Genomic DNA, 23,213 nt, shown 5'->3' with positions numbered 1-23,213 from the left:
CCAAGGGCCAAAAATGAGGAACACTGGCCAGGCAGGACCTACCTGGAGGTCACTGCCTCTGTTGGCACCAGTGGAAAGAGGATCCAGAACAGGTGGGGGGTTTCCAGCCCGAGCTCACCCCCTCCCCTGGGAAGAAAGGTGGTGGTGGTAGGGCAAGGCCATGAGCACACAGTGCCTTCGCTGCTCCAACAGCAGCCCACGGGCCAGACTCAGTTTCTCCCCTAGGCTGATAAAGCATATTGGAATTTCTGGGCTGCCCCACCTTGCACTGGGAGGTCTGGAGGCACCACCACCTAGCAGGGGCCGCGGACAGGGAACTGCTACTCCCAGTCTTCTTCAGGAGACTCCCATGTCGTTGCAAACTGTCACACAGCCTGATCCAGACAGCTGCTTCTTCCTGCTCCTGGCTCCCTTTCCCACCCATGTGGGTACCTCACCAAGTGGGAAAGAGATCCACAGCAAGCTTACTTAGGTCAAGTCCACGGGAAGCCGTGCGTTTCTCCCAGTGAGACCCTGGCTTCTGACCAGGAAGAGGTGAAGGCAGTAGATGTTCCAGCCTGTCCGTCCACCTTCAGTTAAGGCGGGCGGGGAGCGGTGGTTGCCGGCCAAGGTGTGATGGAAGGCAGGTGAAGTAGGGCCCGGGGAGGAGGGGCAGGCAGAGAAGGGTCCGGGGAGGGTGTGGCTGGGGCGGAGTCCCTAGGCTTGAGTCCTGGGGGCGGGGTAGAACTTGAGGTCCACCGCCTGGGAACCCTTTGTGCGGCCATCACCGGGTGTTGCCTCTTTCCCCAGCAACAATGACTCACAAAGCCAGCCCTCGCCAGGCACAAGCCGCCTCCTCTGGATCCTGGAAGGCCCAGGTCACAAAGGCCATTAGGGCCAAGCCCTGAAGAGGCATGTCCCGAGACAGCTCTGCGCGGCGCTCACCCCTGCAGCCGCCCGCGGGGCCGCGCCTGGGCCTGCCGCCGTGACCCCGGCCTGGCGACTGGGCGTTACGGCTCGCGCGGGGCGCCCCGTAGCCTCGACGCCCATGTGTGTCGTTTGCTTCGTGAAGGCGCTGGTGCACGTGTTCAAGATCTACCTGACCGCCCACTACACCTACAACTTCCGCAGCTGGCCCGTGGACTTCCGCTGGGATGACGTGCGCGCCGCCGGCGGGGGAGGCAGCGGTCACCGCGCGCTGACGTGCGCCGCGGCCGTGGCCGGCGTGTGGCTGCTGCGGGGCGCGGCTCTGGGCGGGGACGCGCCAGGGCGACCGCTGCGCGGGGTGCGCAGTCAGGCGCAGTGCCTCCTGCAGCAGATCCGCGAGCTGCCGGGCCAGCTCGCCAGCTACGCGCTGGCCCACTCGCTGGGCCGCTGGCTCGTGTACCCGGGCTCCATGTTCCTGATGACCCGGGCGCTGCTGCCGCTGCTGCAGCAGGGCCAAGAGCGCCTCGTGGAGCGCTACCGCGGCCGGCGCGCCAAGCTGGTGGCCTGTGACGGCAATGAGATCGACACCATGTTCATGGATCGCCGCCAGCACCCGGGCAGCCACGGCCGCGGCCTGCGCCTCGTCATCTGCTGCGAAGGCAACGCCGGCTTCTACGAGATGGGCTGCCTGTCGGCGCCCCTGGAGGCTGGCTACTCGGTGCTGGGCTGGAACCACCCGGGCTTCGGGGGCAGCACGGGCGCGCCATTCCCGCAGCATGACGCCAACGCGGTGGACGTGGTGGTCAAGTACGCGCTGCACCGCCTTCACTTCCCGCCCGCGCACGTGGTGGTCTATGGCTGGTCCATCGGGGGCTTCACGGCCACCTGGGCCACCATGACATACCCGGAGCTCGGTGCGCTGGTGCTCGACGCCACCTTTGACGACCTCGTGCCGCTGGCCCTGAAGGTCATGCCCCACAGCTGGAAGGGCCTCGTGGTGCGCACCGTGCGCGAGCACTTCAACCTCAACGTGGCGGAGCAGCTGTGCCGCTACCCGGGGCCCGTGCTGCTGCTGCGGCGCACGCAGGACGACGTGGTCAGCACCTCGGGCCACCTGCGCCCCCTGCCGTCCAGCGACGTGGAGGGCAACCGCGGCAACGAGCTGCTCCTGCGTCTGCTGCGGCACCGCTACCCGGTCGTGATGGCGCGGGAGGGCCTCGCGGTGGTGACGCGCTGGCTCCGCGCCGGCAGCCGGGCGCAGGAGGCCGCCTTCTACGCGCGCTACCGCGTGGACGACGAGTGGTGCCTGGCCCTGCTGCGCTCCTACCACGCGCGCTGCGAGGACGAGCGGGAGGACGAGCCGGCCTGGGGCCCGCACGGGCTCTCCTTCCCCTGGCTGGTGGGGCAGGGCCTGAGCCCGCGGCGGCGCCGGCAGCTCGCGCTGTTCCTGGCTCGCAAACACCTCAGGAATGTGGAGGCGACTCACTGCAGTCCGCTGGAACCCGAGGACTTCCAGCTGCCCTGGAGGTTGTAGCCCTCGGCCCTGCAGCTGCTGGCAAGCGCTTGGTGCCTTTGCGCCCCTCCAGGGCCTCCGGTCCTTACCCTCCCCGCACCCGAAACCAGTAAAGCTGGCCCTGCCTGGGGATCCCGACCTGGTGTCTGAGGGAGGGCGAGGCAGAACACAGGGAACCGGTGCGCTCGCTCTCCGGGGCGTTTCCTCCTTCCTTCCTTCCGTTTCTCCCTCAAACACTTGTGGATTCCAGGCTGCTCCCAAAGAGAATGCAGACCCAGTTTATGGCAACACCGTGTGATGGGCGCCTTGATCACCTCAAAAGGATGGTGGGAACACGGGCTGTGGGACCCCAGCAGGTGCTCTTAACCCGGCCCGGGGTACAGGACGGCTCTGGCTCTGGACAAGTCACCCCTACCTGTGAAGGAACGCTAGCCCTGGAAGCTTATCAAGCAGGTCTTAGCAGCCAGACCCGACCAGGAGTGTGACGCCGGGCTCTTTATAGGGTCCCCTCTGCACCTCCACCCGCCTGGCTTCTGCAGGCAAGGACAACACTCGGAGTGACAGGGACTCACAGGGGCATGTCCGTGTGGGCAGCAGACCCGCCGGCACGGACCGACCGTCACTTGCTCGGCATCCCCTTGAGCCAGACCCGGGCGGGCATTGCTCCTGGCTCAAGGGTGTACTCCAGAATGAGGGACAGGCCCTCCGCCGCCCCCTGTAATGCAGCCGCTCCTCTACCACCTGCCGCGAACTGCATGAAGCGGGGACTGGGGCTCGCCTGGGGCGGGGCGGGGGGGCGGGCTGCGCAGGAAACTGGAAAAACTCGGAGAAGCCGAGTGGGGCAGACACGTCACCGGCAGCACCGGAGTGCACCGGAGTGCACCGGGCGCAGGGCCGGCCAGAGCCAGGCAGGGGCGCGCCCGGAGGACGCCGGTGCCCAGGTGAGCTCTGGGCTGCTCCCGGGGAGGAGCTCTCCGGGTTAAGGAAGGGGCTTCCCTGCCGAGGGAGGCTTGGCTGGAGCGGGGGAGTGCGGCCCAGCAGGGTCAGATCCTGAAGGGTCTGAGCACCATCCGAGCAGCTGCCTGCAGTGGCCCCGAGGACCCAGCGAGGGGGTCTGGGGGCTTGTTCCAGCGAAGCCGGGTTGCCTCGCGCTCGCACACCGGCGCGTGGAGAAGCCCGGCCGACTCTTGCTCCCGCGCTGGCGGGACGCCCCTGGCCGGCGGAGGGTCGCGGACACACGACTGCCACCTCGGTGTCCTCACGTGCAAAGTGGGGGCTCCGCCTGGCTCCCCGCGCCGCGTGAGCGGGGACGAAGGAGCCCCGCGGGGCGCGGCGCGCGAGCGCGGACCGGGAGGCCTCGGGCCGGGACGAGTCGCGGACGCGCCTTTCCCTGCGTCGGCCCCACGCGACGGAACGAAGAGTCCCCGTGAAGAGGGAGGACTTCGGGGGAAAGAGAAGCAGCTGCGCGAGAAGCTAATCCCGCAGCCGGGGTCCGGCCTCGGAGGGGTCGCAGGCGGTCTGGGCGGCGCCTCAGCCCGGCACTCCTCGGCCGCGCCCGACACCTCGGCATCTCCGACGGGGCCACCCCCACGCCTCCGCAGCGCCATGTTGGACGGTCCTCCCACTTCCCGCCTTCCCCGGACTCCCCCGGACCTTCCTACCTGGGAGTCTCGCTGGTGGAGCCGACGTGGGAGGGATTCCCTCGGAGCCCGGCCGCCCTTTCCGGCCTCGTCCGCAGCCTCGGCCAATCAGACCGGGGCGGCTAATAGGGGCTGGGCCGAACAGCGCCCTCATTGGACACCGTTGGTGGGGGCGGGATGAAGGCGGGGCGCGCGTCGAAGCGGAAGTGGGACGTCGCGTCGCTGATTACGCGCTGCCGCGGTGGCCGAGGCGGTTCCGCTGACTGCTGTGTACGCGGCGAGCGAGTCCCGGTGCGGCCCGCTCGGCTCCGCAGCGCCGCAGGCCCCCGCCCCGACCCCCGTGCGGCCTGAACATGGACTCCGCAGGCCAAGGTACCCGCGGGCTCGGCGCCTCCGCTCCTCCGCCTGCGCCCGCGCGTGGCTCCTCCAGCTGCCGGGCGCCGGGCCTCGCAGCCTCCGAGGGCCGTGGCGTGCGTCGTCCGCCCCCGGCTCGGCCGCTCGGAGGACCCGCTCCCCGGAAGCTTCTCCCCGTCCCCAGCGTTTCGGGTTTCGTGCCCCCGCCCGGCGCCCGCCTAGTCGGCCGGCCTCCGTCCCCACGCGGGGCCCTCGGACAGGCCACCTGCACGAGGACGTGGGCCGACGCGCTGCGGCCTCTCCCGGGGAGGGAGGCGCGCTGGAGCCACCTTCGCGCGCGGTGCGGCGCCCCTTGGGTGGCAGCGCTGCTCGCAGCTCGGGCGACGTAGCGGTCGTCTCAAGGGGGAAAGGGCGCGCAGCGCGCGCTCCAGGCCCGTTTCCAGAGCGGACGCCCCGGAGCTGTTGGAGCCGGCACCGGCGGTGTGGCGTGGGCCGGGTCGCAGTCGTGAGAGGGGGTTCCCGTCGCCTTCCGTTCCGGGGCTGTGGGGAAGGGAGGCCGAGCTCCGGCGTCCAGAGGGCCGCGCGGATGACGGCGGGCCTGGTTCGTGGGCCGCCCGGGTCGGAATGCGTGGGCTCCGGTGCGTTCCGGAGGCCTTTCTGCTCGCAGAGTGGTCGAGCGCGCGGAGCCCGAGCCCCGGTAAGCTGGGGGCCTTCCCGCGGTTCGGCTCGCACGTCTGAGTTCGGTGCGCCGACGTGAGACCGGTGGGCGTGCGGGCTGAGCGCGGACTGTGCGCCGGGCGCACGCCGGGCCTGTTCTCTTTCCCAGAATAACCCCTCGAGGGGGTCCCTTGCATGACCCGCGTGCGGACGGTCGTGCAGTGCTGGAGAGCGGGGCTCACCCGGAGGGGTCTGCTCCCGGGCTGTGCCTCCACCCCACTCTCTGGGCCCTTCGTGTGCTGAGGTCCTGCCTCGCGGGGTGACCGTGTCTGGCCTCGGCGTGGTTGGCAAGCGCCCAGTCTCTGTCGGGGCGTCATTTCTGTGGGCTCCGTCCGAGAGCGGTCACTGGTGTTTTTTAAGAGAAGAGAAAGGTTATGGGGAAGGCAAGGCATTTAGCTAATTTGAGGAGGTTCAGTGTAGCGGGTGGAGTTGATGCGGTCGAGTCGTGCGGGTTGACCTCCGTTGCTTAAAACGCAGACGTGCTTTGCGCAGCGCCAGGGACAGGGAACAGCTGACCTCCCGCCGTGTGGGGCATGTGAGGGGAATAAGCTAAATGGAGCGTCCGTTCTTAGCAGATTCTAGGACTTCCGCCACGGAGAAACATCCGCAGCAGAAGACGCTTCACCTTCTTTCCACTTTTGTGACTTTATGTTTGTTTTACTTACTGATTAAAAAGCTCACTCCTTTATTTAAGTACCCTCTACTTGCGGGGCTTGAACTCGTGATCCCGAGATCAAAAGCCGCATGCTCCTCGGACCGAGCCCGTGAGGTGCCCCAGGCCTTTACTTTTAAACGTGCTGGACACCGTGCAGAGCCTGCTTTCGTGGCGCGTGCGGACTGTGTGTGCTGCAGGGCAGCCGTGGGTTTGCAGCTGGGAGGAACTAAAGCAGACCCGTGTTTCCTTGTGCGGGATCTTGTCAGCTTTTAGCGCAGACAGAAGGATGCTTTTAATTCAGAAAGAAAATGGTGACTCTAGGAATTGGAGCCTGATCTGGGTGTCGAGGAGGGGCGGAAGCAGTGTTTTCTCTGCGCCTGGCTGCATGTTGCTGTGGAATGAGGGTCCAGCACAGGCTGTGGGGTATTTTGTTTTGCTGACTCCCTGCCGGGGCTGGATGACCAGCATGTGCTCCTTGTGTGTAATTTTAGCGTGTGCTCTGCAGATCGTTTGGTTGGAGGTGGTGCCTGTTGTGTTTACAGCTGTATTAAGTTTCTTTGCTCTAAAAATTGGAAGATCCGTTAGGGCAGACTGCTTTGTTTGTGGCAAAGGTTCCTGTCTCCGGAGCATGCACTGTCATAGGGGGAGGCAGAGTTAGGGTCTGGCTGCCTTGTGCCAGCCTTTCTCATGCCCTGCAGAAGCACCTTGGGTGGCCTGAGACGCCCTCAGCCTGATGGCGAAACCATCCCCGCAGAACCTGTCAGAGAAGAGGTGTTGGTTCTCTCCACAGTCCCCCTCCAGTGCCCCGTACCCCGTCCTCTCGCCCTTGCTTTCTTCCTTGGTGGAGACCTCTTCCCTATCTACTTCTCTGTAACTTCTTTTTTTTTTTTTTTTTTAAGATTTGTTTGACAGACGGCAAGAGAGGGAACCACCAACAGGAGGAGTGGGCGAGGGAGAAGCAGGCTTACTGCTGAGCAAGGAGCCCAGTGCAGGACACTATCCCAGAACTCTGGGATCATGACCTGAGCCTAAGGGAGACGCTTAACAACTGAGCCACCCAGGCGCCCCTTTCTGTAACTTCTCATTGACACTTTCTGACCTTATTTGTCTCTGGCAGATATCAACCTGAATTCTCCTAACAAAGGTCTGCTGTCCGACTCCATGACAGATGTCCCTGTCGACACAGCGGTGGCTGCCCAGACTCCTGCTGTCGAGGGTCTGACTGAGGCTGAGGAGGAGGAGCTTAGGGCTGAGCTTGCAAAGGTGCTGTGTCTTGGCCGTCTGTCTTGGGGGGACCATGAGTTCACGCCCCCTCATTAGCCTGAGGGGGCCATAGGGCTAGGTGTGCTCTGTGGAAATTGCCCTGGGAGGTCGTTCCCAGAGTCCCACAGAGACCGCTCTCTGTGGCGGCTTTGTGTGTGCTTGGCATCCCATAGGGAGTCTATGAGGAGAGTGTCTACACTGGACAGCTGCTCTGAGCCCGCCATCTACGGGGAGTTTCTTTGTTGGAATTAACACTTGATAGTTTCCAGACTCCACAAATTTATCTGTCCATAGATCTCCATTTTCCTTTTAAAGATACTACCTCTGTAAAAAAGTGCTTCATGTGATCTTTTTAAAGTGAATCTTTTAAGAGGAGATGGTAATTAAAAGCCAAAATCTCCAAGTATAATTTCTACTCATAGCAGCTGCCAGGAACATTTCTTTTTACTGTGTGATGCAGAATCTAACGGTGACTCACTTGGGATTCACAGTCTGGCATCATGAATTTGCTAATATCCGAGTGTAGCCTCCGATCAGGCAGAAGCTGATGCGCTGCCTGTCACAGCCCTGCTCAGTCTCCAGAGATGAACCTGTGTTGATGCATCCTGAGTCCAAAAAGAGCTTGCTGTGCAGATAAGCCTCAGCCCACGACCAGGTCTCAGGTCAGGGGAGAACCTGCAGCTGCTTCTGAGCCGAGGGAAGGTTAGGGAGCTCAGCCCACGACCAGGTGTGAGATCACGGGGGAGTGTGTGCAGCTGTTTCTGAGCCAAGGGAAGGTTAGGGACTCACCGCAGGTAGTGCGGCCAGGCTCGTGTTTTGCACTAGGTCATTTCAGAGCTGAGCTGTGGAGTGGAGAAGCTCAGTGTCACTTAAAATTCTCAGTGTGCACTTACTCCAAGATGGCTGGATTGCACACCCTCGAGCTCTGTCGGTGGTCACACTGTGTGTGGAATGTTCTAGTCACTGGTTGTTACTGCTGGAGTAACTGGTAGCAGTCTGGCCTTAGATGACCCTGTTCGTAAGCTATTTCCCGTTTCAACTCTCTTCTGATGGAAAACCTAGTGGTGTAAGGGCTCTGAGCTACTTTTTATTATCTTACTCCAAACCATCCCTTTTTCTAAGAGAAGGAATTTTTTTTTTCCTCAGGGCAGCTATCAACACAGCAGTTGAAAACAGACCTCTGGAGCTGTTACGTTCTAGAGGACACTGCTTTTTCGGGTCGCATCCTTTTTTATTGAGGGCCCGAGAAGGTTCAGGTCTTTATTGTCAGGATTCCTTCTGTTACCCAATTCACACTACCTTAAGCACAAAAGAGAATTTACTTTTGGCTCAGGTGGCTGCCTTTCCCAAGGCCTGGAGCAAACCTCAGGAACATACACGTGGTCGCAAGGCTGTTGCTCTCTTACCCGGGTCTTTGGCCATCCATCTGTCTGTCTGTCAGCCCCACTTCCTTCCCAGTGCAGATGGGGCCTGGCTGCCGGCAGTCCTAGCTTCTGGGCCCAGACTCAGAGCCTGGAGGGAGAGGGGCCTGTCTCTTCTGACAGCTGTGCCCAGTCCCAGGGGAGAGCTCTGACAGGCCTTGCTTGGTGATCCATGGGTGGGCACAGTGCTTGGTAGCTCCACCAGAACCACTTGACTTGGGGGGATGGGACAGTCTTCCGAAGGAGCTGGGGTGCTAGTACCAGACGAAAACAGAACGGTTGCGTGACACAGACTCTGTTCCTAAGACGAGTTATGTTTCTGTAAACGGAAGGTCTGTCCGTAATTCTGAGAACCTCTCATTGCAGCGTGTGTGTGTGTGTGGGGGGGGGGGTGTTCGTCACTTCCCGCAGTAGCGGTAGCTAACCAACTGTGTGCTTTCATAGGTGGAAGAGGAAATTGTCACTTTGCGCCAGGTCCTGGCAGCCAAGGAGAGGCACTGTGCAGAGCTGAAAAGGAAGCTGGGCCTCTCTGCCTTGGAGGGCCTGAAGCAGAACCTGTCCAGGAGCTGGCATGACGTGCAGGTCTCTAACGCGTAGGTACCTGCCTGTGGCAGAGGTGCCCCTGACGGTCAAAGGGCGTTCACCAGATCGGTGCCCTTGCCGTGTCAATGGGAGGTTAAGTCCTAGGGGACTCAGTATGCCTGTGTGCTAGAAGCCAGCCAGAGGCTCTGAGTCCTTGACCTCGCAGCTGGTATGTATGGGAAGAGCTTAGAGTCCACATGTTTTTAGAGGAAGGCAGGTGGATACACTAGCTAGTTGTCCGAGCAGAAATTGAGAAGAATATATTTCAGGGTCCAAATGTGAGAGAAAGCTCATTAGGTCCTTAATGAGACTGATTTTTCTATGATCCCCCATCTGCTGAAGCAAACTCGAGTCCTCATGAGCAGGACGTGGTCACAACCCCAAGACCTCTGACCAGATGGGACTCAGCTCTCGGAACTTGGGAAGTGTAGCTACATGGCTCTTCTGAAATGTATCATCCAGGGTCGGATCGGCATGATAGGAAAAGGACTGGTCGGTTCTGCCATGGGCCTCACCTGGCCTCAAGCAGGTGCTGAGAGGAGGGGCAGACCCCGTTCTCAGGCAGGCTGGAGACCCGCCATTCCTGCTATCCAGCCCTCTTCCGTGTTCCATGGGATTTCACCTGTGTTCGAAACCTTAGTTAAAATAATTGTTCTAAATAATTTACCACAGACTTTCTGTTTTTAGCTATGTGAAAACTTCTGAGAAACTTGGAGAGTGGAATGAGAAAGTGACCCAGTCAGACCTGTGAGTGCCTCTGCCGTCAGCGCTTCTCTCCTCCTCCTCTTCCTCTTGACGCTCCTTTTAGGGACAGGGAGGCTGTGCGCACTTTGCACAAACCTAATTTTAGTGTTCGGGGGTATTTTATTTTTAATATAATTTTACCTAAACACAAATGAAAGTAAAACTCTCATGAAATGGGTGCAGTCGCTGGAGGAAATGGCTCGGCAACAGACTGCACTGAAAACCTCCATCTGGCTGGCACGGGCGCGTCCCTTAGAGGAGAGGCCTGGCGGGGCTTGCGTGGCACCCCCGGCTGGTAGGCGCCCCTCAGCCGTGCGAGCGGGCAGCGTGGCTACGCACCATCTGGGCTGATGCCGATGGTGATCCGGGGCTTGTTTTGGTCTTCTCTGCCCTGCAGACGGAGCTCCCGCTGAGGGGGTTCTTGAGTGAGGACTGCCATACGGGCCGTGCTGGTGGGGTCTTGGGGTCGCTTTGGTCTGAGGGGCACCGAGCTCTCAGCCACGCAGAATATGAGCAGAGTAGGAAACGACACAGATGGGTGTTCATGTCTGTCAAAGCTGTGTTTTATCTGAGATCTTTACACGAGGTAATAGCACTTCTGTTACCTGTGCTCCAGTCTGATTCTAATTCCTTTGAACTGAGCGGGGTCACGTTATAAGATCATGGCTCTCTGGGATTCTTTTCTGTCTCTTGTCGAGGGGGAAGTGCTGTGGTGTCTCCCAGAGAGCTTGGCGGACAGGCCTTCGATCTGCCTGGAAGGGAGCGGTTGTTACAGAGCTGGTCCTCACGGCGCCTGGGCTTCCGGGTCAGCTGGCTCTGTGCTCCGGGTCTCGGCAGCTTGGTGTCCCCGGGGGGGCTGGGCGCCAGGGTGCTCTGGCGGGTCCCGCCGTTTGTGCGGTTTGGTGTGAGAGCAGTCCCGGCCACACCCTGCGTGCTGTGTCTTCGGGGCTGTGTCGGACGATGCCTGCTCCACGCTGCCGGTGCTCTCCAGGCTGGGACGGCAGCTGTCACCTGTGCACTTTGGGTGCCAGGCAGGCTCATGGTGCGGACTTAACCCAAAAAGAGCCTTAGGGGACTTTGGTGCCGTTTGTAACACCAGGTGGCGTGAGGTCGCTACGGTGCTGTTTCAGATAGTTACGTCGCTGACTCCTCTGAGAAGCCTGTGGCTCTGGGCATGGAAGTGGCCGGTGGGATGGCCCTTCCCAGGCACCTCGCAGGTGGCGGCCGTTCCCTTGAGGCCTCACCCCCAGTTGTGCTGGTGGAAGAGTTGGCACAGTGAAGCTCGGGGGGCTGGAGCATTTCTGCAGGGACAGCCCAGGGGGCGGTGATCCAGCTTGGGGTGGGGTGACTAAAAACGTTGGCTGCTCTGCGCTCTCTGGGGCGAAGGTGCCTGGCTGGTCATCGCTGTGGGAGGCCACTGGTGGGGTATGACTGCCCCCGAGGGATCCCTGTCGACCATACACTTGTGTGCCTGCCAAGCTGACTGTCATGAGGCCGTGCTGGGCAGAGGCAGTGTTGGTGCTCTCGTCCTGTCTTCTCTTGGCTGTGACGCGGGCGCCTCCCCGGGCTCTGTCTGCTGGGAGACAGAGCTGAAGTCGTGTGGGTGCGGCACCAGATGAACTCCATGGCCACTGGTTGGCACGTTGAGTCCTTTGGTTGTGCGCGACAGAAAGCACAGATGTAGATGGTGTCAGCTTGTCCGGCTCCTCCTTCCCGGTGTGAGGGGGCGCCCTGCGGTGCAGGTTTGAGTCTTTGTAGTTCGCAGCCCCCCAGCAGGAGGGCCCGGTGTGGAGGACCCGGCGTGGGTCTCACTGGACTCTCACTGCGGTTGGGGTGCTGTAAGCTTCTCTGCGGTCAGGCCCCCCCGGAGTTGGAAGTGGGAGCAGCCCCCAAGGGAAGATCCCGGAGCGGGCACCCCCTGCAGGTGCCGCACCCTGGCTGATGGCGGGGAGCCTGGTGTTTGTTGGGATTCTACGCTTCTGGTTTCCAAAAGGTAGGAGTGATTCTCCAAGGGGTGCTGGCCAGGGTGGCTCAGTCTAGCACTGTTGAGCACGTCTGGGCCCGAGTTACCTGCGTCCAGACTCGGACTCGGCCCCCAGCCCTGTCTCCGCCTGAGCGTGGCTTCCACATCTGCATCTGCCCTGGTTTGGGGGTTCCCGTCTCTGAAGGAGTCGCTCGTGAGCCCTCCTTCCACCCTGTTGAGTCTCCAGCAGGGGTGCTGCCCATCGCAGTGGCCCATCGCGAGGGTCCCTGCTGTCTGGCGTCTGGTGGCCGGCTCCCATCTGCGTCCCCTCAGGATCTGCTCGTCACCGACAGGCCGCAGCCAGGCTTGTCGTCCCTCCAACTGCAGCTTCCCTGCGGGCACAGAGATCCTGTGGAGACTCTGCCTTCAAGCCTCTGCTTCAGACTCTCTCGCTGCCACAGACAGGGTCACGGGGTCTTACGTATTCGTTGGTTCACGAGAGATGGCTGGAAGATGTTTTCTGAATTTGCGTTTCTGAAACTAAATAGCTCGTGCCGTTAGTTACTTTATGCTTAGTGCTTTACAAATAACAACCGTGCCTCCCAGCCTGTGTCTGGCAGGTAACCTGTCTAACTCATTTTGACATGAAAGCAGTTCGCCAGCTGGGCGTGAGGGTTAGGGGGCCCAAAGGCTTACTGTAAGGTAAGGACCCCAGAGAAGGTTCCAGAGCCCTTTATTGCCACAGTCCCGCTGACCCTGAGACAAAGTATGGTGCAGGTGGTGGCTCCCGGCTTAGGCTCCCTCAGGTGGGAAGGCGCCTTGGAGGGTTACAGCTGCATGTGTGGACGCTCTCCCGCAAGGAGCGGGTGCACTTGGGTTTCTCGTAGTGGGAACCAGCTGTGGTCGGCCCCTCTGCTGGGTGGCCTGTCCGCATCCCAGCCACGGAGCTGGATGGGCTCCCGCATTCCTGCTTGGAGTTTGTTTCCATTCATGCTCAGTTCTGTGAACGTTTCTGTCTCGGGCGGGGTGGGGGGGGCGGGATTTCTGGTAGTCAGATTTTGCTGAAGGTTGGATTCAGAATTAGAGGTTTTTGTTATTAATGCCTTCAGGAAATCCAGAGCAAATCTTACAAGAAAGATTTTATTTTATTTTATTTAAAAAATTTTTAGGGGCACCTGGGTGGCTCAGTGGGTTAAGGCCTCTGCCTTCGGCTCAGGTCATGGTCCCGGGGTCCTGGGATCGAGCCCCACATCGGGCTCCCCGCTCAGCGGGGAGCCTGCTTCCCCCTCTCCCTCTCTGTGCCTACTTGTGATCTCTGTCTGTCAAATAAATAAATAAAATCTTAAAAAAAAATTTTTAAAGATTTTATTTATTTGGAAGAAAGAGAGCGAGCAATGGGGAGGGGTAGAGAGAGAGAGACAGAAGCAGGTTCCCCGCTGAGCAGGAAGCCCAACGCAGGGCTCAGTCCCAGGTCCTGGGATTATGACCTGAGCTGAAGGCAGATGCTTAACCACTGAGCCACCCAGGTGCCCTCACAGGAAAGGTTTTAGATTATTTTTTCTCCATTATCACTGTGTTTTGGGATTCGTGAACCTTCTTGGAAACTAAGATAAACTCACTGTTCTAGTGACTTCAACATGTTTTCAAACTCACTGGCTAGAAAGCGCATGTTCTGAGTCCTGAGCCCTGCTGGGCACCAGAGAAGCCTGAGGCCCCACGGTGCTGTGAAGAGTGCCTGCCAAGTTGAGGGAGGCCCACCCAGGAGTGTGCAAGGCTGGACACCCCCCCCCAAGATGGGGTGGCGTCGGGGGGTCATGGCAGAACCCCACCTAGTGTGGTCAGGAGGGAGGAGAGGGAGGGGGGCAGCAGGCACTCCCAGTGGGGCGTCCTGCAGATGGCACTGTGTGGATGGGGGAGGACTTCGAGGACCTGAGGTGGGTGCTGTTTGACCTTCCCCCATGACCTGGGGACACCAAAGAGCCCTGAGAAAGTGATTTCAGAGAATAGGCTGGCGTCCTGAGAGCCCGGCCATCACAAGCCATTTCTTTCTTTCTTTCTTTCTTTTTTTTAAAAGATTTTATTTATTTATTTGACAGACAGATCACAAGTAGGCAGAGAGGCAGGCAGAGAGAGAGAAGGGAGGAAGCAGGCTCCCTGCTGAGCAGAGAGCCCGATGCGGGGCTCGATCCCAGGACCCTGGGATCATGACCCGAGCTGAAGGCAGAGACTTTAACCCACGAGCCACCCAGGCGCCCCCATCACAAGCCATTTCTTAAGGGCTGCTTGCTTGGCCAGAAATGAGCCTTTGGCTTCAGGCGGCGGTATCTGTTGTCCATGGCGCCAGGTGGACAAGGGCTGGCAGGACCACGTATTAGCTCTCCAGGTGGCCCAGCGGTGTCCGTGCCTTCTCCGTGGCCATCACACGGATATTGAGGTCTGGGACGAACCTGCGTGCAGGTGGATGGGGCAGGAGGGCACGGAAAGGGTGGTCTGTTCTGTGATCGAAGGCTCCCCTAGGCGCTGTGAACGGTGGCCTGAGATGTAGGTCCTGCGGCGCCGAAAGGGTGTTGTGAGACAGCACGGGACGGGGGGCTTCGTGTCCACACTGTCAAGTGCGTCCTGCCCCCCCCCCCCCCCGCCGTGGGCGTGGTGGAGTTTGGACATAAGAAGCTTCCCAGATTAACAGAACAAGGGGGTTTTTCTGTTTTCTGTCCCAGACCCAGGGCCCCTGTAGGGCTGTCTTCACGGCAGGAGGCAGACACTCAGCGTGCTGAGAGACAGGGCAAGTGGGCACCTGAGTCTTAGGTGAGGCAGGATGAGGTCAGAAAACTGTTGTTTCAGATCTGGGAGGTTGAGACCTGGCTGTGCCGCTTCTGTCCCTGTGGTCAGTCCCCTCCCTGGTGGGCCAGGCACGTGCTCACTAACGGCTCCTCTCTCCTTCTTTTGGGCACACTCTGGGCACTTGGTGTCCTTGGCTTACGGTTGGTGACTGCTCCTTCTTCTGGGTTCGTTCAACTGGTATTTCTTCTCAGCTACAAGAAGACTCAAGAAACTCTCTCCCAGGCGGGACAGAAGACGTCAGCTGCCCTGTCCACCGTGGGCTCCGCCATTAGCAGAAAGCTCGGGGACATGAGGTGAGATGCTCTAGTCGTGTGGGCAAGTCAGGTGAAGGTTTAGGGGTTTTAGAGCTGCTGGGGGCTCTTTATGGGCCTACGGCTCAGATGCATGCCCCTCGGGGCCCCTTGGACCCACAGATGTGGGCTCACCAGCTTGGACTAGTCGGTGCATGGTCCCTTTTCTGTGGGCTGCCTCTTTGCCATCTCTGTGTTTCTTGGGGGAGGAGGTCGTTGTTTCTTCTGGGTAACTTCTAACGCTTGGGATCTGTGGAGGCGGGTGCTTCCCACTGAAGTTCCTCAGAGGGAAGGTGGCCCCCGTTTGGTGTTAGTGTCAGGGTGGGGCGTCACTCTGGGCAGGCCGGCCAGTGGGGTGGGGTGGGGGAAGCGTGTTGTTGCCTTGGAGTGTTTGCCTGGCCCAGATCACAGAGCGTGTGCGGCTGTGTGCCAGGGGCCCCGGCTGAGTGGTCTCCCCCAGAGCTGAGGAGACCTGCACGGCCATCAGAGGGGCCTCTGAGCACACGGGGCAGCACCCACGCGCAGCCTGGTGGCTGTGGCTCACCCAGCCTTCCCTGGTCCGGGCTCCGGGGCTGCACCTGCCATGTCTCTAGCTACGCTGCACTGAACTGAGGGGATTGGACCCTGGGGCCTGAGGCCACGGTGTGAATCCTGGCTCGGCCACCGCCTCGTTTGCCTTTGGCAAGGCGTCCTTCTCGGGATGGTTAGAGCGAAGCGCGCACTGGCCAGCAGCCGTGTGGAGTGCTTCATTACCGCCCAGCCCTGCCCTGGCCCCTGACCCACACGCAGCCCCGGTCCCCTCACTTCGGGATTTCAGGGAACGCCTCCCGGCGGCCCCAGCCCGTGCTGAGGCCTCTGTCTTCTCACAGTGGAGAAACACAGTGTGGTGATGCCTGTGGGCTTGGTGTGCTGAGGGCAGCATCGGAGCTCCGTCCCACTCGGTAGCTGCTCCCCTCTTACCCTCGGGTGGGCTGCCTCCCTGCCTGCTTAGGTTAGGCATTTCCTCCCCTCACAGGCCCGCCAGTTGCCTTGTGGGGCCTCAAGGTGGGGGCTGCGTGCTGGCCGCACAGCCAGGGGTGAAGGTACAGAGCCTCCCCCCTCGGCTTCTGCCCAGGGCCGTGCCCACCTTCTGTTTGTTTGATGGAATTAGACCCCTCCGATTTTTATTTTGAAAAATTTCAAACATTCGGAGACTCTGAACAGTCAGTACATGGTCTGTGTGTCTCCTCTGTGCTTGAGGAGTTCACATGCCCACAGTGGGGGCTGTGGTCCGGCTCCTGAGTGGCTGTGGTATGGCTGGGGGTCCTCTTGGGTCAGCCTGTAGACACAGGCCTGTCCACAGTGGCTGTGATGACTCGGGCCCTACCTGCCATGGCTCCGAGCTGACAGCAGGGAGGGTCTGTGGCAGCTGCCCCATGGGCTTCACAGAAACCGGCTGATACTGCGTGGGTGTGTGCCCGTAACGAATCTCATTTGAAATTAGATGGGACGCCGTCGCCGCTGCACTCTGGGATACCTGCTGTGGTAAGCCTGGGACAGACTGATCGCACGCCACTGGGGGCCGGGCCTCGCTCCCAGGGAGGGCTGCGGACTCACGGCGCGCCGTCCTCACGCCACGGAGCAAGCCGTGTGTCGGGTCGTGCCTGTTCTTTGCTTAGAGTGCTAGGCTGGTAACAGCCCTTGAGGGAGGCAGTGAGCGTCTTCGCTGCCTGCCTTACGTGCTCACTAAGTGTGTCCCCTGTCACTTTGGGCGCTGCTCTCACGTGTCCCCACTCACGGTCGAGTGCGCGCAGAGCGTTGGCGCTGCTGGGAGCGGCTGCGGTGAGGCTGCCGCGGGCCACTCCGGCTCACCTCTGCGTCTGTTCCTTCATTCTGCTCTCGGCGCCAGGAACCGGCATTCGCTGCTGACCGACCCGTGGCCTGTCGCCTCGGGTCACATGCCCAGCCTCCCTGTGCGTCGCATTAGCACCGTGTTTCACACGCACGGGCCGGCTGGCGGGAGGGACCCGGTCCTATTCCACATGCCCAGAGGGACTGTCCCGTTTGCTGCTGTGCCTCACCTTGGGGCTCTTTGGTTTTATTCTGCTGTGTTTTCAGGGACGCGGTGAAGTCTGGCACCTCGATGTGTCCGCTCCTTCCTTACTGTGTTGTCTCAGGTGCTTTCTGAGGCCACGGCCCATTAGCCTCCCTAGTTTGGAGCTGAGGCTCAGAGTTTACCACTTCTTGAGGACAGAAATGAGGTGTGGGGAAGTGCATGTGTGTCAGACGTTTGTCCCACATCGGTGTCCTCGGTGTCTTCCATGGGCCTATCCGGGAGCAGCCCTGGCCTGAGGCTTTTTGCGTGCCCTGGGGCACGAGGTGGCCAGCTGGGGGAGAGCTGGATTTGGGTTCAAGCAGGGGTGGGTCTCTCTGTCTGGGTGACCTGTGAAGGCTTGTGCCTCCCCTAACCCTCAGACTCCTGCTCCTTCCACCTGGAGATGGCAGGCTTGCTGCCCACCCACGTGGCTGTGTTGCTTTGGAGATGATGTCCACGTTGGGGGTAAGAGGTGGTGGGCCCGGCTGCATCGAGGAAGATGTGGCTGTGTCGCCTTTGCCCATGTGTGTTTTTGGGTTGGAACCTGTCTGTGGTCCCGGTGGAGCCAGAGTGCAAGGCACTCGGCCCTGGGGGTGTCCCAAGTCCTGTCGCAGCGCGTGCGCGCTCTGGTCTGGCTGCGGCCAGTGGAGAGGGCGGGCTGGTCTGTTGCCGTGGAGATTGTCCGCGGAGCCTGGCTGACCTGGGTTCTGGGGAATGGCACACGCAGGCCCTGAGGGCGATCCCTCAGCACACCTCACACCTCTGCCCTGCTTGCTCTTTGTGGGTTCTTCCCTCTAACTCCAGATAGAGTCACAAACACGCGGGTGCCTCGTCTGTGACCCAGGTGGGGTCATGGAGGTGTGGTCATGTGCCTGTCACGGACTTGGGGCTTGGGGGGAGGAGACAGGGTGCACGTCCTGCTCTCCCTGGTGGTGTGAGGACTGGGGGTGGTCATGGGGGTCCCTGCGTGGCCTCCCGGAACTTGATGGAGGGACGGGGGTGGACCCTGGCCTCCCTTTCCTAACACTGCATTTCTTCTCCTCCTGCTGCCACCTTTCAGGGCTCGTCCGTTTTCACACTCCTTCAGGTAAGGCCGCTGGACGTCACCCCTGGGAGGTTCTTCTCTGGATGCAGGGCTGGGTGGCGTCTGGCTGGCCCGGGGAGGCTGCGCTGGAAGAGGCACGGGGCCGGGAGGTGGGGGGGGGGGCGCCTGCCGTTCCGCCGCCGGCGAGCTCCTGGCACTCCTCGGGCTGTGACCGTGCGACTCCTCGCCAGCCCGCGGCCCGGCCTCACCGAGCTCGTCCTGCAGCCCCCACCTGTGCGGACTCCTGAGGGGAGACCTACTCGTGCGGCAGGGTCGTGCTGACCCTCTCGCTCTTGCGGCCAGAGCTGCTTTTTCCAAAATGCCGGCTCCCGTGTTCTTCTCCCTCTGAGAAGCGGTCTCGTCCCTGTGAGTTGAGATGGTCCCGCTTATCCCGTGAGAGCGGTGAGCAGCTCTGGGACCCCTCCGAGTGGCCCTCGCTCCGTGCTGATTCGGTCGTGCTTTTCTAGCCCGACGCCAGCGCTGCTGCCCCGTCACACAGTCATCCAGCTCGCAGGCCTGGAACCCAAATCCAGAACAACATGTGGTTGTAAATATTTTTGCTTTCTCGACCTGCTTGTTTCTCTTTTACCAAAAAGTCCCTTCACTTGCTGTGAGGTCAAGTAAGGACGTCTGATAGTGGTTTGTGCCGAAAGGGTTTTGAAGGCCCAGGCCTAGGTCTTCTTAGTTTCCTATTTTAAAGTTCTCCCTTAGCATTGTCCCATCTCTGGGGCAGCTTTGGAGGCCAGGGGGAGGAGCCTGGGGTTAAGTGTTCCTCCTGGTGTGGGGAGCCCATCTGTGTGCTGTGGCCAGAGCTCACCGACCCTGCAAAGGCGGGTTTCTGTGTGGACGAGCTGATGGGCGTGGTGATGGCCAGTCTCGTTCCTATGTTAACTCCTGCTTCCTTCTCTGCTTCTGCCATGCTTCCGAGTAGCAGCTCTTCAATCCGCCACTCGATAAGTATGCCGGCCATGAGGTAACGTGCGCTCGTGCCCCGGAGCTCTCAGAGCCCGAGTGGGAGCTGGGTGGGCGTGGGTGAGTCCTGCCGGTCAGCCTCACACTTCCCAGATGCCTGAGCCAAGGACTGTCTTCCCCTGGCAGCCTCCTGTGGGCCAGGGGTGGCAAAGATCCCTTCTAGGCTAAAGAGCTAGTGGGCGTGAGGCCCAGAGGAGAGCGTTGTACCAAATGGGCTCCCATCCGAAACCGTCCAGGGCTGCCCATGGGGCTGGGCCGCGGGGGTGGGGGGCAGAGAGAATCCTACACATACATGGCAGCCAGGTGGCTTGAGGTCCCTCTAGGCCTATTACGGAAACTTTCATCTGCATCTGGAGGGGAGTCCTGGTCTCCTCAGAACACCCAGAGCCGTGGCCTGTTCCTGAAACCTCCTACGGGTGTGTTCTCCATGGTGGGGCAGCCGCAGAGCCACCGTCCCTGTTACAGGACACTCTGCTGTGGCTGGGGGTCCTTGCCAGGCTGCCCCGAGGGGCGCGAGGTACTGGGAGGAGCTGAGCCAGAGAAGCTGGAGGTGGTTGTGGAAAGGGTGCTGGGTGGGGCTGGGGCCCGCCTGCTTTCTCTTCCTCTGCTGCGTCCTCGCTCCCTTGTTCCAGAATTGTCCTCAGTTTTCCTTTGCTGGACTTCTGTGAGAGATTTGTGTCAGGAACACCTGGGACTTTTTATGACATCTGTGTGGTACATCAGTGTGTATTTAGGGTACAGCAGAAACGTGTCCCACATCCCACCCACTGCCCAGGCGAGGGGTCTGCGGTTTGCCCGTGTGAAGTCGGGGATTCACCTGCTGGCGGCGTGCGGGTCTTCTCTTCTTGCAGTGGGCGGCTGTGGCTGGCCTTCTCTGACCTGGAGGCCTCCAGAATGACCTTATCGGGGCCATGTTCGGGGCACGTGCCCCCCTCCCTTTTGGCGTGTCCCGTTTTTAATGTCTCAGGATGCAGTTGGGGGTCTTTCTGGAGGCTGGCCCTGACCCTGAGCCCTGTAGATTGAGGGGGGCCGCACAGCCGCTTGCTCCCTACACTGACGTCTTCTCTTTCTCTTTAAAGGAATTCTGCCACCTTCAAGTCGTTTGAAGACCGAGTTGGGAACATAAAGGTAACTCTCTGGACCATTCACTTGGCTCGTTGGGGCGGGGCATGATGCGTCCTTTACGTGAATGTACTTGGGCACCGCAGACTCAGGTGCGGTGACAGAAACTAACGCAGAGGGTCCTTGTACCTTTTCCACAGTTTCCCCAGTGATCACGTTCCGCAGTAGCACCACCGGGACAGGACAGTGGTACAGTCGTGGTGGAGAGCGGTGTCATCCCCACAACGGCCCTTCCTGGTGCTCACCTTCTTCTAGCCCTGCCCCCACCACCGCTCATCTGTTCTCCGTTTTGATGACTTGTCATTGCCAGAATGTCCTAGGATTGGAACCGTGTAGCGTGGAGCCTTTGAAGATTTGCTCTTTCTACACAGCCTAAACCCCCAGAGATACTGCCAGCCTGTTGCCCGTGTCGGGGATTTGTTCCTCTTTATCGCCCATTGGTGTTAACGTGGTGTAGACTTTGTAGAGAGCTGAACAGCTGGGGCTCCCAGCAAGGCCTAGCGTGTGCCAGCATTGTGTGCTCTGTCTCAGGTTTTATTATTTTTTTTTCTCAATTTTTTTCTCCCCGTCTGTAGTCTAAGGTTGTAGGTGGCAGAGAGAATGGCACTGAGAACCTGCCCTCCCCGACCGGGAGTGGCGCCAAGCCCCTGCCCGATCACACGCCTTTCTAAGCCCATCCCAGCTTTGCCCGGCCATGGAGACGTGCAAGCCCGCCCTCATCGTCACAGCCGCGACACTGCAGCGGAGCAGCCCGTCAGACCTCGGGGGGATGCACCGAGCTGGCTTGGAGGAGGGTCCTGCCATTCCCATGTAGACGTGGCTGCTGTGTTCGCATGAGTTCTACAGAACACGGTCTTGTACGCAGATGCTTTCCGCTGAAGTTGGTAGATGCAGACCACTGTGCTGTCCTTCCTGGGGTGCAGGGAGTAGACAGGACAATGGGCCCTTTGGCCGTCTTGTTAGTTCGCGAGAACGTGGAAGGAACGGGAGAGTGATAAGCCTAAAATAAGTGGTATTTCCTCAGCTTCCCCTTTCGTGAGTTATAGAAGGAATCTGCAGAAGAAAGATTCGTCCAGAAAGTCCTCTGATCTTCAGTTTTTATTTCAAATGCTAAATGAGAAAACTCTCCATTTTTTGAAACCCTTCAGCAAGAAACTGGTTATCAACAGCCGCCTAATTCTTACACTAATGATCTAGCTTTAACAAAAGCAAATTCTTTATTTTTTAAATGCAGTGAATTTTTCGAAAATTTAAGCCAAGCAAAGCAGCTTTAGTCTCCGTTAGAAAACACTATTTCTTTGGACTCAAGCTGAAATACAAGCCTTACATCGCAATATGCTTTATTTGTTTATAATGTTTTTTATATGAAAATAAGGGTTCCTCAGTGGGTTTTGAGCGTTATATAGACTTCTGCGTCTCGCCCGAAGGGCAGCATGCTTGGACCGCTGGTGTGTTTTGTTCAGCTGATGCACTGCATTCCAGAATATGAAGCTTGCTTCTCTCTCCTCAAGGACCGGGGTGGCTCCTGCCGGCCAGAGGGCTCTGGGCCTCTGGGGGTGGAGGTAGGGGTGGGCAGGAGGAGCAGAAGCCAGCACCCTCCACCGACGGCTCGGCTCCAGCATGCCCATTTGCTGCACCCTGGGGACAAGTGAGAAGCAGACGGGCCCTGCATCGGGTCGGCTGGGACTCTGCTCTCGCCTTTTCTCAGGAGCTACAAAGATCTCATTCCCATTCTGAAGCTGCCACACCCCAGCAGCCTTGTGGTCAGGGCCCCACGCATGGGGCGTGTCTGGAGGGGCAGCTCCGTGCCTTACTGGCTCCCAGCAGGCCGAGAGCGCACCTGTGCACGCGCAGAGTCCACTCCAGTAGACCGTGGTGTCCTCTGGTAAGCCGAGTGTCCGCTGGTCGCTTCAGACACCCTGGGTGGACTGCGGTCCGCGCTGGCGCCATGGGAAGAGCAGCATTCGGTGTTTTTTCTTCAGGGTTGGAATCACGGATGGGGTGCGGTGAGAAAGCAGGACACAAGTGTAGCGACTGATTCGGCTTTTCCTTAAAGCGGATGATGGGGAATTTGTCAATAAAGCATTCCTTTGGGGAAGAACCCATGTGAGCTTGTGTGGTGCGTCTCTCTTCATTCGTGAAGGTCAGAGGAGTGGCAGATAAACCCGCTGGGGTCCGGCTGCCTTGGGCCCGCGCTCCCGGGAGAGGGAGAGGCAGCCGGGAAGCAGGTGAAGCTCTTCAGTCCCGTGAGTGAAGACAGTGTTGTGGTGACGGGTCCGTGGGGTGTCTGAGGAAGCGGCATAGGGAGGGCGAGAAGGAGCCAGCCGGCTTACAGGCGGGGTCGGGGTCGGCAGCTAGAGGCCAGGCCCCAGAGAGGCTGTTGGCCGGCCACATTTGCCCCGTTGAGGGGTTGGGCTTGCGAGCATCGAATTCGCTGCCCTTACGCCTGAGCGGTGAGGGACAGGAAAGCCACATGAATCCCTCAGGTGCAGAGTCTCCTTCAGGCGGAAGGCGGCCACTGAGTGGGCTGCGGGTGTCATAAGAGAGTCCCGTCCTTACAGCCCCCCCGCCCCCGTACCCTGTGAACAAAGGTAAAGGGCAGCCTTGAGCAAACGAGCCAACCGTCAAGGGCAGCGCTCCTGAATTACGGTGGCGCAGACGAAGTGGGGCCGGCAGGCTCTGGTCAGCAGGGTCTGCAAGTGGGTCAGCTGCTATGGGAGGCCTCGGTGAGTGCGGGGGTGCCGACTGAGCGGCCCGAGCGCGGTTCGACGACTCCTTTGTTAGCGCGGGGTCTGCGAGATGAACAAGCGGGTCCAGCGCGTGCTCAGAAACAGGCTCTGGTTCCCCACCCGTGGCCTGCCTGCCCTCTGTGAGGACCCTTTCTCTTTTTAAGATTTTATTTATTTGAAAGACAACACGAGTCGGGGAAGGGGGCAGACGGAGAAGCAGACTCACCAATGAGCAGGGAGCTGGATGGCGGGGCTGATCCCAGGACCTGAGATAGTGGGTACCTGAACCACCCAGTCCCTGTGATGACTCATTACGTGTTCATCCTACATTTCTACATGAAAA

At 60.0% G+C, this 23,213-nt stretch overlaps 2 protein-coding genes across 8 annotated transcripts; both read left to right on the top strand.

The window, feature by feature from the left end:
• Positions 1-1,027: 1,027 nt before the first annotated feature.
• Positions 1,028-2,440, top strand: ABHD16B (abhydrolase domain containing 16B; the record flags this gene model as incomplete). The annotated part of the gene is made up of 1 exon (XM_080814648.1): positions 1,028-2,440. The coding sequence occupies one exon, from the start codon at positions 1,028-1,030 to the stop codon at positions 2,438-2,440; it is 1,413 nt and encodes a 470-aa protein (XP_080670774.1).
• A 1,809-nt stretch (positions 2,441-4,249) lies between these two features.
• TPD52L2 (TPD52 like 2) lies at positions 4,250-22,256 on the top strand. Of its 7 annotated transcripts, XM_080813347.1 has the most exons (9): positions 4,250-4,431; positions 6,903-7,048; positions 8,914-9,062; positions 9,739-9,798; positions 14,791-14,892; positions 18,024-18,050; positions 18,979-19,020; positions 20,099-20,147; positions 20,717-22,250. In XM_080813347.1, the coding sequence occupies exons 1-9, from the start codon at positions 4,413-4,415 to the stop codon at positions 20,810-20,812; spliced, it is 690 nt and encodes a 229-aa protein (XP_080669473.1). In that variant the 5' UTR covers positions 4,250-4,412; the 3' UTR covers positions 20,813-22,250. The 7 variants fall into 7 exon arrangements, with proteins under 7 accessions (XP_080669473.1, XP_080669474.1, XP_080669478.1 ...); XM_080813348.1 differs by lacking the exon at positions 18,979-19,020; XM_080813352.1 differs by lacking the exon at positions 18,979-19,020 and having other exon boundaries at positions 20,282-22,248.
• Positions 22,257-23,213: the final 957 nt, after the last annotated feature.

The sequence above is a fragment of the Martes martes genome (assembly GCF_963455335.1).
Source record: "Martes martes genome assembly, chromosome: 9".
Classification (NCBI taxonomy): Eukaryota; Metazoa; Chordata; class Mammalia; order Carnivora; family Mustelidae; genus Martes; species Martes martes.
The sequence above is the reverse complement of the archived record's forward strand: the minus strand, read 5'-3'. Positions and strand labels throughout refer to the sequence as shown.